General features: G+C 41.3%; 1 protein-coding gene across 1 annotated transcript; it reads left to right on the forward strand.

Annotated features, from left to right (window-relative positions):
* Nucleotides 1–1,931: 1,931 nt before the first annotated feature.
* TMEM202 (transmembrane protein 202) lies at nucleotides 1,932–11,078 on the forward strand. Its single transcript, XM_049905689.1, has 5 exons — nucleotides 1,932–2,012; nucleotides 2,253–2,508; nucleotides 9,831–9,980; nucleotides 10,317–10,448; nucleotides 10,897–11,078. Exons 1-5 carry the CDS (start codon nucleotides 1,932–1,934, stop codon nucleotides 11,076–11,078), a joined length of 801 nt encoding a protein of 266 aa, XP_049761646.1.
* Nucleotides 11,079–11,306: the final 228 nt, after the last annotated feature.

An 11,306-nucleotide genomic window follows, 5' to 3' on the forward strand; every position in this document is an offset into this window, starting at 1 on the left:
TGAGAGACTGGATTTATAAACTTTCACTTAAAACACAATAAAAATAAAAAAAGAAAAAAATCAGTATCTCTCAATAATATCTAGTATTTATTGAATGCTTCATTAAGGCACTAGGCTAAAAGCTTTATGTGTATTATCTCATTTAACCATGACAATAATTCTATGAGGTAGCAATTATTATTACCTCAGTCTTAGAGATGAGAAAACTGAGGTTCAGTGAGGTTAAGGAAATTTGCCAATGAAAACTAGCCAGTAAGTGTTGGAACCAACACTGAAACTAGGCCTGCCTACTCAGAGTCTACATCTCGCATTCTAGCCATACATGTGCATGTAACAGTCATGATGGCCAAGTAGTTTGTTGCAGATGGGGAAAATCTTCCTTGTAACCATGCCAGTAGGGCTAGATAATCCGTCAACTGAAACTCCACAATGTAATTGCATAGCATGGCATAAAAGACTGTTTGTGATCTAGCCCTTGCCTTAACCTCCAACCCCCAAAGCTTACCTTTCATTTTACACATAGTAGAATCACACAGCTTCAAGTGCCTGCCCTGAGAACCTTACGCTGTCTATGGCTCTCTGCCTTGTAACATACTATTCTCCTTGCCTCAAATGACCTTCCACACCATGATTACCTGGCAAGTTTACTTTACATCTTCCGGCAAACCTTTCCTAATTTTCCTCTGTGTTAAAAAAAAAAAAATTTTTTTTTTTTTATGTTAACCATTTTGTCCTCTGCATCAACCTCTGTGCTTTGTATAAAAATTTATGGCTCGCTCATTCATTTATGCTTCTTGCCAGGCACTGGCACGGAGTCAAATAACACTTTGGCAGAAGGAGGAATACATGCTAAAACATGGACATATACTAGATACTCTAGCAGTTCCCACCAGCTGAAATTAAGATTGCGTTTCAACAGATCAGGTGGGTGGGGATAGAGTATCCTGGAAGAAAAGTGTGATAGGGTATACTGCGTCAGCCCAAACTTCAGAATCAAAGTCTATCTGTTATTGGGGGAAAAAAAAAAGAGCTGGTAATCTGGCTGGGGATTTATTTGAATCAGTGTTCATGCTGTGAAACAGAGTGCATCTGTCCAGCATCTTGGATTAGTTTTGAGCCCTTGTGAAGAGAGGAATTAGGACCAGAAACTGAGAGAGCTATTTGAGATACTCTGGGTGTAAATTGTGCTGCCATGGAGGCAGGGAGAGGCCACTCTACTGGCTTCCTCATTGAACCCAGCACTACTGTAGTATTTTGGAGAGTGGTAGCTTTCGGCACATTGACTGGTAGCCCACTGGCCTGTGGATACTGGCATTTTCACAGTGGGCCCTATCAGCAGGGGCAGTGGCAGTGGGGTAGCACCCTTAAAAGGCTTCATGAGTAGAGGGTATTGGAAAAAGGGAACCAGAGCAAGAAAGGAATTAAAGAGTGGATGCAGCATGAAGGACGATGGCTGACAGACTGGTTCATGAGCCTATTGAGACACACCAGGGGCCTTCCGCTTAGAGGTGGGGCAAGAGCATGACTCTGGGCTACTGAAATATATATGGCTTCAGTTATAACCACAACCTATTGAGTCCTGGGGATATCTGAGTTACACTTTTTTTGTCTGCCGTGATGGAACTGTGTCATATTCATCTTTAGTTCCAGGACCTAATACCAGGCCTGACACACAGCAACGGCTGACATAATACTTTTGGATCCATTTGGGAGTTGGGAGGAGTCAGAGAAGGGTGGGTGGGAAGCATGACACATACAGGCACGTGCTAAAAATGTGATCTTTTCTTCCTGATCTGACCAGACCTGAAATAAGAAACAGAAACTGGATCTGTGCCATATCATGGGTCCTGGCCCCTTTAGGTTCTGCCATCATGAGTGAGGAGGTGCTGAGACAAATTCCGTGGCAGTTAGGAAGTGAACTGGCTGCCAAGATGGAGAGGAGGGAATATTTAATCTTGACCTTCTACAATCCCGAGGTTCCCAAAATGAAGGGGAACCGGAACTACCAAAGGGTGAGGAGGTACCTAATTGTAGGTCAGATGGGAGGAAGAGGGCTTGCTTAAAGGTGGGGCTAGACGGTCTCCTAAGGACAGATGGAAAAGCTTACCCTGAAAATTTTGTTTTTTATAAAAGGGGTAGAGAAAGATACCCATAGATCAAACCCACACAGGGAAACGAAGTAGAGAAGAATCAGAGACCCTGGGATCAGGGGTTATCTTTTTTGGTAGGCAATATTTCCCTCATCCTTGTAGCCTACCCTCCCCACCAACAAACATCCGAGTGCCTCGATGCCACCCCAGAGGCAGCAGCAGCATGTGAATCAGACACACACCTACATCCGAATGTTCTGTGGCAGCCTCTGTGGTTTTGGCCTACTAATCCTGATCTGCATGTCCCCACTGAACTGGGTGCAGTTCCTGGTGATCAAGAATGGCCTTGAGCTCTACGCAGGACTCTGGACCTCATGCAACCATGAGCTGTGCTGGAGCCACACAACCAAGCCCCCTTGTGAGTGCCAATAAATTAAATGCCACGGGCCCCACTATCCCAGGACTTTCTGCCACATCGGTCCTTCATCTTTCTTCTTCCAAAATCATTTGGACCCTTTCCTCTCCAAGCTCAGACTGGACCTCAGCCACATTGTAAATGCAGCCATTCTTTTCAGTATCTTCCATGTACCTTTTCTCCCTCCTACCCCACGTTGCTCCCTCTTTCCTGAATAATGAGTTGATCCTCTCTTTACTCTCTGGGTAGAATTCCTTTGTCACTTACAAGGTGCTAAGGTGAAATAAAGGAGCCCTGGTAGCACAGTGGTTAAAGCACTTGGTTGCTAACCAAAAGATCGGTGGTTCAAACCCACCAGTCGCTCTGTGGGAGAAAGACGTGGTGGTCAGCTTCCATAAAGATTCACAGCCTTGGAAACCCTAGGGGGCAGTTCTATTCTGTCCTATAGGATTGCTGTGAGTCAGAGTTGACTGGATGGCAGTGGGTTTTTTTTTAAGATGAAATAATGTGATTGATACTCTAATATGGCTTGTAGAAAGAGCAGAGAAATGATTGCTCATAGCTGGAAGATGAAGCAAAATTCTCAACCTCCTTGAGATTTAACTTTCCAGGTCAGCTTTTTTTTTTTTTTTTTTTGCCAGCAGTAGAAAGAACATAAATATATGTCAGATATGTAGTATTAAAAAAAAAAAAGCCAGCTATTTAGAGTAAATTATTCATGTCAAATTTTTGTAACTTCAAATAAATTTGAAAATGTAACACAAAATATTTAAAAACAAGCTTCTGGGCTAGAAGAGATATATGCATGAGTTTTTCAATCAGAACAAAGACTTAGAGGAAAGGCACAACTACCCTAAACAATTTTCCCATCACCTATAAGATATACATTTAGACAAGGAAATAGGTTTTGTAAAGAAAACATACATGAGCAAAGTGTTTATTTCTCCTTTTAGATAATCAGGGGTCACAGATGACAGGTGGAGCATCTAAGCCCAATTGTAGTGTCAATTATTTGGCCATGGGCTGTGGCCAAATAATTGCAACTAAAGGGCAGAATCCCAAAGGAGTATCTTGGGAAGAAACTGAAATCAAAGGCAGACAGGCAATTCAACTACTTCTTCATCTAAAAAGAAAAACTAGAAAAAATATTTGCAACAAATATGAAAAATAAAAGGTTAATGATTTTAATATACAAAAGGATATACAAATTATTAAGGAAAAAGACAATAACCCATAGTAAATACATTTTTTTTTGTGAACAGACATTTCACAAAACAGGAACTACAAATGTAAAATAAGCATAGGAAAAAATAATTTTTAACCTCAATCATTTAAAAAAAGGCAGATGAAATGAACAATGAGATATAATTTTTCAACCATTAAATTAGTAGGGATTTTTAAATGATAATGTATAAGGCTACACATGCCCATATACACTGGGGACTATGTAAATTGGTATAACCAAAGCAATATTGATTTACAAACAGTTTATTTCTTGGAGCCATGAGTTCACCTTTAAGGCAGACTGACAAAAGCCAACTGAGTCCCTTAGGTACACAATTATAAATCAAGCATCCACTCTTAGTTCCTGTGTCAACTAGTCCTAATTCTAGGGCCAGTAATTAGTTTGCAATATAGATCTCATAAGGAATCTCAAAAACATAATCAGGATGTACAGGCCTCATCAGCCTGGAACAATAACATGATGTTATTATTGGCCAGATACATTATTGTCCAAATTCAAAGACTTCAAGCTCTTACCTACTGGATTTTAGGAATTTATGGCCCTCTCCTGGCTGCTAACCAAAAGGTCGGCAGTTGAAGTCCACCAGGTGCTCCTTGGAAACTGTATGGGGCAGTTCTACTCTGTCCTATAGGGTTGCTATGAGTTGGAATGGACTCAAAGGCAACGGGTTTGGTTGTTTTTGTTAGCAAAGTGAAAGATAATGTCCTCTACTCCTCTCACCCCGCCCCCCTACATCCCATTAGCAACAGCTACAGCACCAAGACCCTCAGTTATCTGGAGCCAGGTGAGGCCAGAGACAGAGGCAGGATGGTCAGAAGTGTGTCCAGGACAGAAGGAGAATTCACCTTCTGGAGCCCACCTGAGATAGCCCGTGTGGAACTCTCAAAAATGACTGGGGGTAAGGAGGAACCAAAAGAACCAAACCTGTTGTGGTCAAGTTAGACTCACAGTGACCCTATAGGACAGAGTAGAACCACCCCATAGAGTTTCCAAGGAAAGCCTGGTGGATTCAAACCCCTGGCCTTTTGGTTAGCAGCTGTAGCACTTGACCACTACGCCACCAGGGCTTCTGGGTCTCAAGTGTGGAACAGACTCTTCCCTTAATTCTTCACAGCATAGGTGAGATCAGACTGTAATATAAAGGAATGTGTTACCACAGAAAGTGACTTGAGCTGTTTTGCACAGGGTGAAGAAGAAAGGGTAGGTCTTTTAATAAAGACTCTGGGCACTCCAGAGCTAGAATTCTGGGAATCACCACACAGTAAACATTGCCAAGCTGTGTACGGATAGAGTGATTTATCCTGGTCCTCCAACTGAGTTACCAGGGCAGATTTCATAGCCTCTTTTCCACCATGCGAAGTCTCCACCTGGGATCTTTTCCATTCCAAGACCACCCCTTTTGGGCACTTCCCTGAGTCTGGGGAGGTTTTGCCTTGCCCTAAGAGCCTGGAATGAAGGCATAATGGCAGCAGCATGGAGGTTTAGATTTAGCTAAATGAATGGGCTGACTTCCCAGCTTGTCTGCAGTAGCACCTTCTTCATCCCCCAAATCAGTATCCACCCTACTCAGTGTAGCGTCTTCATAGCTAAAAGTAGGGAGATCCTCACTCCTTTTGGAGCACTGTCTCCCTATTCTGACTCTGATTTTTGCTGAAGGGCCTATTGTGTGAACAGGAGAGCCCCATCACCAAATCCCTTTGGAATGGCTGGGTACCAGGTGTTGTAGTGTGCCGTCAAATTGATTCCGGCTGATAGCAACCCTATAGGACAGAGTAAAATGGCCCCATAGGGTTTCCTAAGCTGTAATCTTTACCGGAGCAGATTGCCAGGTCTTTTCTCCCATGGAACCACGGGTAGGTTTGCACTGCCACCCTTTCAGTCAGCAGCCGAGTGCTTAACCATTGCTCCACGAGGTACTTAGCTTTAACATGGCTGGCTTCTGTCATCTGTTTCTTTCATCTGATATTATCATGGCTTCCCCACCCCCTCCGTCCAGAGTGTCAACAGCCTTTGGGGAGAAGAGCATCTAGTGTTAACCAAGCCTAGTTGTTCACTAGGGTGGGGTGGCTTATAGCCCTGCCCCTCTTATTTTCCAAAAATTCCCTAAGAGTAGAGGGAGATCCTTCCTATAAGTTACCAGCTGCCAAATTGTGAGTGTTTTTCACTGAGTTCTGAGGGAAGGCTACAGAAACACTGCTGCTTTCTGGTTGGGTTATGCTCCTCTACAGTCTTGTTAGCTTTTAAATACTACCTGATGGTGTTGTAAATTACAGAATCACTGGTTGGGCTGATCCTGAGAAACCAAGTAAAGATCTTACCAAGCTTTTCAGAGTTTGGGCTTCTTTCTCTCCAGACTGAAAGTGGCATTCCCCCTCTTCCCAGAGTCTTAGCTTCATTGCCTTCAGTGAATTGGGAGGCTGGCCTTGCTAGTTCTGCAACATACTTTGGACACATTATCTGGAGGAGAAGAACGTCATGTTTGATAAAGTAGAGGGTCAGTGAAAAAGAGGAAGACCCTCAATGAGATGGATTGACACGGTGGCTGCAACAATGAGCTCAAACATAGCAGCGATTGTGAGGATGGCACAGGACTGGGCAGCATTTCGTTCTGGTGTACACGGGGTCATTACAAATCAGAACCAACTCAGTGGTACCTAACAACAACAACAAGCTCACACTGGAGCATATCATTAAGGAAAATATCAGAAATGTTTAGATACAGGCAACCCTGATGGGTGTTTCTTTTACCTATAGCACTGTTCTCTTTGGACCAATGTTTCTTACTGGAACTTACAAACAAGCAAGGACTTTTGTAACTTAGGTCCTAAGATCTTTGAAACTTTGATGGGTAGCTGCTATAAAAGCTGTCATTTAAAAGTTCAAATTGTTTTTGGTCTTATAGGTGATGGAGGCTTGAATTTAACTTTTGGGTCTTTATTTTGTTTGGATACATGAATATAAAACTACAAAGTTAATCAAATGTGGATGTTTTAGACTCTGAAGCTAACTGTTCAGTCTGGTTATGTAATTTGTGTGTATGGTTATGACTCGTAATGCTTGGTTACTTCGGGGGTGGTTGACGGGTTTAGAGTCTTCTGTGCTACAAATCTTTAGTTGCCTCTCTGAGGAGCTTTGAGTGATCTTGTTTATACAGTTTTCAGGCGATGAGGAGCTAAGACAGAGAAGACTATAAGAAGGCAGGAGTCCAGAACTATAGACAAGGGCTACTAAGTCCTGTGGGTGGTTATGGGCTAAATACCACAAAAGATGCCTATCACGTTGGGCTTCATGCAGCTCCGTCTGGACCAATGGTTCTGACTGGCTATGTATTCTGCTAATTCTGAATGACCCAGTCTTTGGAAAATGTGATGTTATCGGAGTATCATGTTTTGATGTTGCTAACTTTTTGGGAGCACAGAACAACTTATCTCTGGTTAGGGGTGTGGTTTCTCACTTAAAAAAATTATTTAGTTATTGTTGTTGAGACTATACAGAACAAAACATATGCCAATTCAATAGTTTCTACAGGTACAATTTTTAACACTGATTACATTCTTCAAGTTGTGCAGCCATTTTCACCCTCCTTTTCTGAGTTGTTCCTCCTCATTAACATAAGCTCACTGCCCTCTAAGGTTTCTATTTAATCTTTTGAGTTGCTGTCATCACTTTGATCCCATATAGATAGTTCTTAAAAGAGCATAATGCTCAAGGCAGACATATTTTACTAGTTAAGCTAAACTCTTATTTGATTTTAAGAAGACATCAGGGGATATTTTCAGTTTAAGGCTTAAACATTATCTCAAGGCAATAGTTTCAGGGGTGTACCCAGCCTCCATGGCTCCTGAAAGTCTGGAGTCCATGAGGGGGCATGATTTCTCTTAATGGAGTTACTTTTACTGATCACGTTAGTAAGTGGCAGGTACTGAAGAGCAACATGAAACTAAGAAGGCAGATTTTAACAGGGCTGAACTTGGTACATCCTTTGTTTTCTCTGAGTTATGTGGAAGCTAGGCTTGAATTCTCAGGGACAGAACTAAGAGAACTTCTCAGTAGTGGGGACAAACAACTCCTGCCACATTGAGACAGGAAAGAAGCTAGACAAGGAAAAAGCTAGACAAGGAGGCACCCTATAAAGGATACTGAGGATATTGCTGGGCCTGTTGTATCTAAGAAAAGCTACATCTTTCGTTGTATCCAAGAAAAGCTACATCTACTAGCAAATTTAAGTTACTCTCTATTCTTAAATCTTCAGTAAAATATTGCTAAAATTGTAACTTACGCTGAGAAATTAAGGGAAAGATCTGTTTCAAGTAAGGATGTGGTAACAAACAGTAAAAATTAGCATACCCTCTTGCTCTCTCAACACCATCCCATCTGCAGTGGCAGAACAAGAGATACCAGAGGTCTGGAGCCAAGAGATGAAGGAAGAAGAAGGAGGAGAGTGGCACTTGGGTGAATGTTTTAGAGCAGAAGAACTTTAGCAGACTTATTCTTAAACAGATGTGAGATAGGACCTTGGGGGACTCCCAGAAACAACTAGGAGACATTTTTGGGGTAGTTCATCAATCCAGTAAATTAGAGCTTGAAATCATTATAATATAGGAATTAAAGTAAATGTGACTTCATTTTGTAGTCACAGGCTGACAAGGCCTTTAGGGCCAGATACATTTGCAACAGAAAAAAACGAAAAAAATCTCCACATCCAACAATGAGTAAATCATTAAGCAAAGTACATTAATATGATATTAATTAATTCATAAGTAATATGATAGCCATTACATATTGTAGTTATGAAAAATTATGTTTACAACAGGTATTCAGTGATCTGGGAGAAAGCTTATCATATGATCTTTTTTTTCTTTATTGAAAATCTTTTATTTTTTTTTAATTGGGAAATGAAACCCTCTCTAGGCTCCCCACTCAGCCTCATGGATTTCCACTTATGGGAGGAAGGCAACAGCAATATATTTGGCCATGTTTGCAAGGGATTAGTTATAAATATGTTGCATGGGTAACCATACATGTGAAGGAAGGTGGGCATTAAAATATTTTATTTTATTTTTGGTGAGGCTATACACAACAAAACCTACACCCATTCAACAATTTCTACATGTACAGTTCAGTGACATTGGTTTCAGTCTTCATACTGGGTCACCATTCTCACCATCTCTACTTTTGTATTGTTTTACCATTAGCTTAGATTCATTGCCTCCTAAACTTTTCATCTATGCTTTAGAGTTACTCTTGTCAGTTTGATCTCATAGGTATTCATTAAAAATGCTCAGTGTTCAAGGCAAGTATTCTTTACCAGTTGGGTTAAACTGTTTAGTTTAAAGATGACTTTGGGGGATAGTTTCAGTTCAAGGTTTAAAAATTATTTCAGGGCAATAAATTAGGAGGTCCTCCAGTCAGTACCCAATCTGGGTACGATAAGTCTGGTTTTCATAAGAATATGAAAATATGTTCCAAATTTTTTTCCTTCTGATCAGGATCTAGCTATTGCGTCTTTGATCAAAATGTTCAGTAATGGTAGCCAGGCACCACCCTTATCGTATGAGCTTTAAAAAAAAGTGACATGATATCCAGTATCATATCTACTAGGTACAGAGAATAGAAAAATACTAGAAAGACATAAAATAATACATTAACAATACTTGCTTCTGGGTAGTGGGGCTGTGACTGATTTTCTTCCTGCTTCTTTGTACTTTTGTAGCCTTTCCATGCTTATATTGAATATGTATTACTTTTAGAATTAGAACTAGAAATAAGAAAAAGCTTTAATCAGTCTTGTGATGTTGGGGTAACACCTCTTATAAGCTAGTTTACAGCTAAGTTAATGTGTTAACTCGCCCAGTAGTATTTGTATTATCTTCAGTTTAACAATGAAAGCTTTATCTTTCTATTTATGAAATTCCAGGTATCAACGAAGAGCTAGGAAAGAGGATCCTTATTTGTGTCCCTGATGCCACACAGCAATCCTTCTTTGTCCTCATTGCCTTCTCTTAAGGCTGTCTGGCTTTCTTAAGGGTAGGTCCCCACTGGTCTAACTAAGCCTTTCCTTTCCCCTTCTTCTTGGCAGACTACCTCCAATACTCCAGGGCCTTCTTCCTCATCTCTGTCTTCACCATACTCATTGGCCTTGGCTGGCTCTTCAGGGCTTGCCTCCCTAGAAGAGGAAGCATGACCACCAACTTGGATCTGAAGGTATCCATGCTCAGCTTCACCTCAGGTACAGACCTAGACTGACAGGGTAATATCATGGTAAAATTTTCAAGGTAATGTTTCTCTTTATGGGCTTTATTCTCTTTTTTCTTATTCCTTTTCTCTTCTTCAGTATGGCACTAAGTTTCCAGCTGCCTACCCTGTCTTATTGTATAGAACACACCTTAGCTGACCTATACCAGAGTAGAAGCCCCTTTCTCTCTCCCATCTGTACCAGTCCCCAAATGACCTTCTTTTTGATCCTTGCTGTACATACGGTCTCTGGGAGCAGAAGAATTGGGGGTGGAGGTGGAGGCATACTGGAGACTCTCATAAGTTCTGACACCTTTCCTTCTGGTCCTAGCCACCTGTGTGCTTCTCTGCCTCATCCTGTTCCTGGCACAAGTTCACTGGCATAGTAGAGATGTCCTGGAGTCAAATCTCCTATGGACCTATCATCTTAACTGGTGGGGTGACTTCTTATACATGTTTGCTGGTGAGTCAGTCCCCTGCCCTATACTTGAAGGATAGAAAGGGAAATCACTTCTGGAAAAGGAGGGCACTAACCTTCAGAACATTTATACCTTCAAGGCAAAACTGTATGATAGAGAAAGCATGGATTTTGAAGTCTGAAAACCTGGATTTACTAACCCATTCTATCATTAACTGAGGCCTGGACAGATTAAGTAGGTTGTCCAAGACCACACAGAAAGTGGTGAAACCATGATTTGAATCCAGGAGGTGCAAGCTTTGTCCTAACAGTATAAGAAATACTATAATGTGATGGGAGCACAAGAGGGTAATGTAACTCTGCTGGGGGAGAAGAAGGTTGGCTTCACTGAAAAGAGGCCTTTTGAATGAGTATTGAAGGATGAGTAAGAATTTTAAAAGCCAAAACACCAACCATCTACTGAATCTTACGTCAAATTCTTCTCTTTCCCTAGGGATAATCTCCTTTCTCAACTACATAACTTCCAGATACTCTTCCCCTGATCGAAATGTCACTGTGATTCCTATAGAGAAGTCAAGGTTGGGGATTGGTCCAGTGACAACTGCTAAAGATGAAGGACAAGGGCCTGAAGAGGAATCTCAAAATGAGGACGACAGACCAAATGCAGGACTATGATGATGGTAGCAAAAACCTTACTACTGTTCACCTTAAAAATGGGGGAGGAAGCATCTACTAAAGTTGGAAATGATTGCACAGATTCTAGGAAACCCTCCTAATATCATGTCCATTACTGAGGGAGACAATATTAAAGCTGATGAAATGTCCTTTGTGTGTGTTGGATCCAAAATATATATGATAGTCATAAAGAAACTAATGAGAACCCGTTTAAGAAAATATTTCTAA

Source organism: Elephas maximus, chromosome 13 (assembly GCF_024166365.1).
Source record: "Elephas maximus indicus isolate mEleMax1 chromosome 13, mEleMax1 primary haplotype, whole genome shotgun sequence".
NCBI classification, from domain to species: domain Eukaryota; kingdom Metazoa; phylum Chordata; class Mammalia; order Proboscidea; family Elephantidae; genus Elephas; species Elephas maximus.

Bases quoted from the DNA above. Each gene is read 5' to 3' on its own strand.
- TMEM202 (XM_049905689.1), top strand. From the start codon at position 1,932: ATGGAGAGGAGGGAATATTTAATCTTGACCTTCTACAATCCCGAGGTT. The intron at 2,509-9,830 runs GTGAGTGCCAAT...TCTTCTTGGCAG, and splicing joins CCACACAACCAAGCCCCCTT to ACTACCTCCAATACTCCAGG. The intron at 10,449-10,896 runs GTGAGTCAGTCC...CTCTTTCCCTAG, and splicing joins CTTCTTATACATGTTTGCTG to GGATAATCTCCTTTCTCAAC.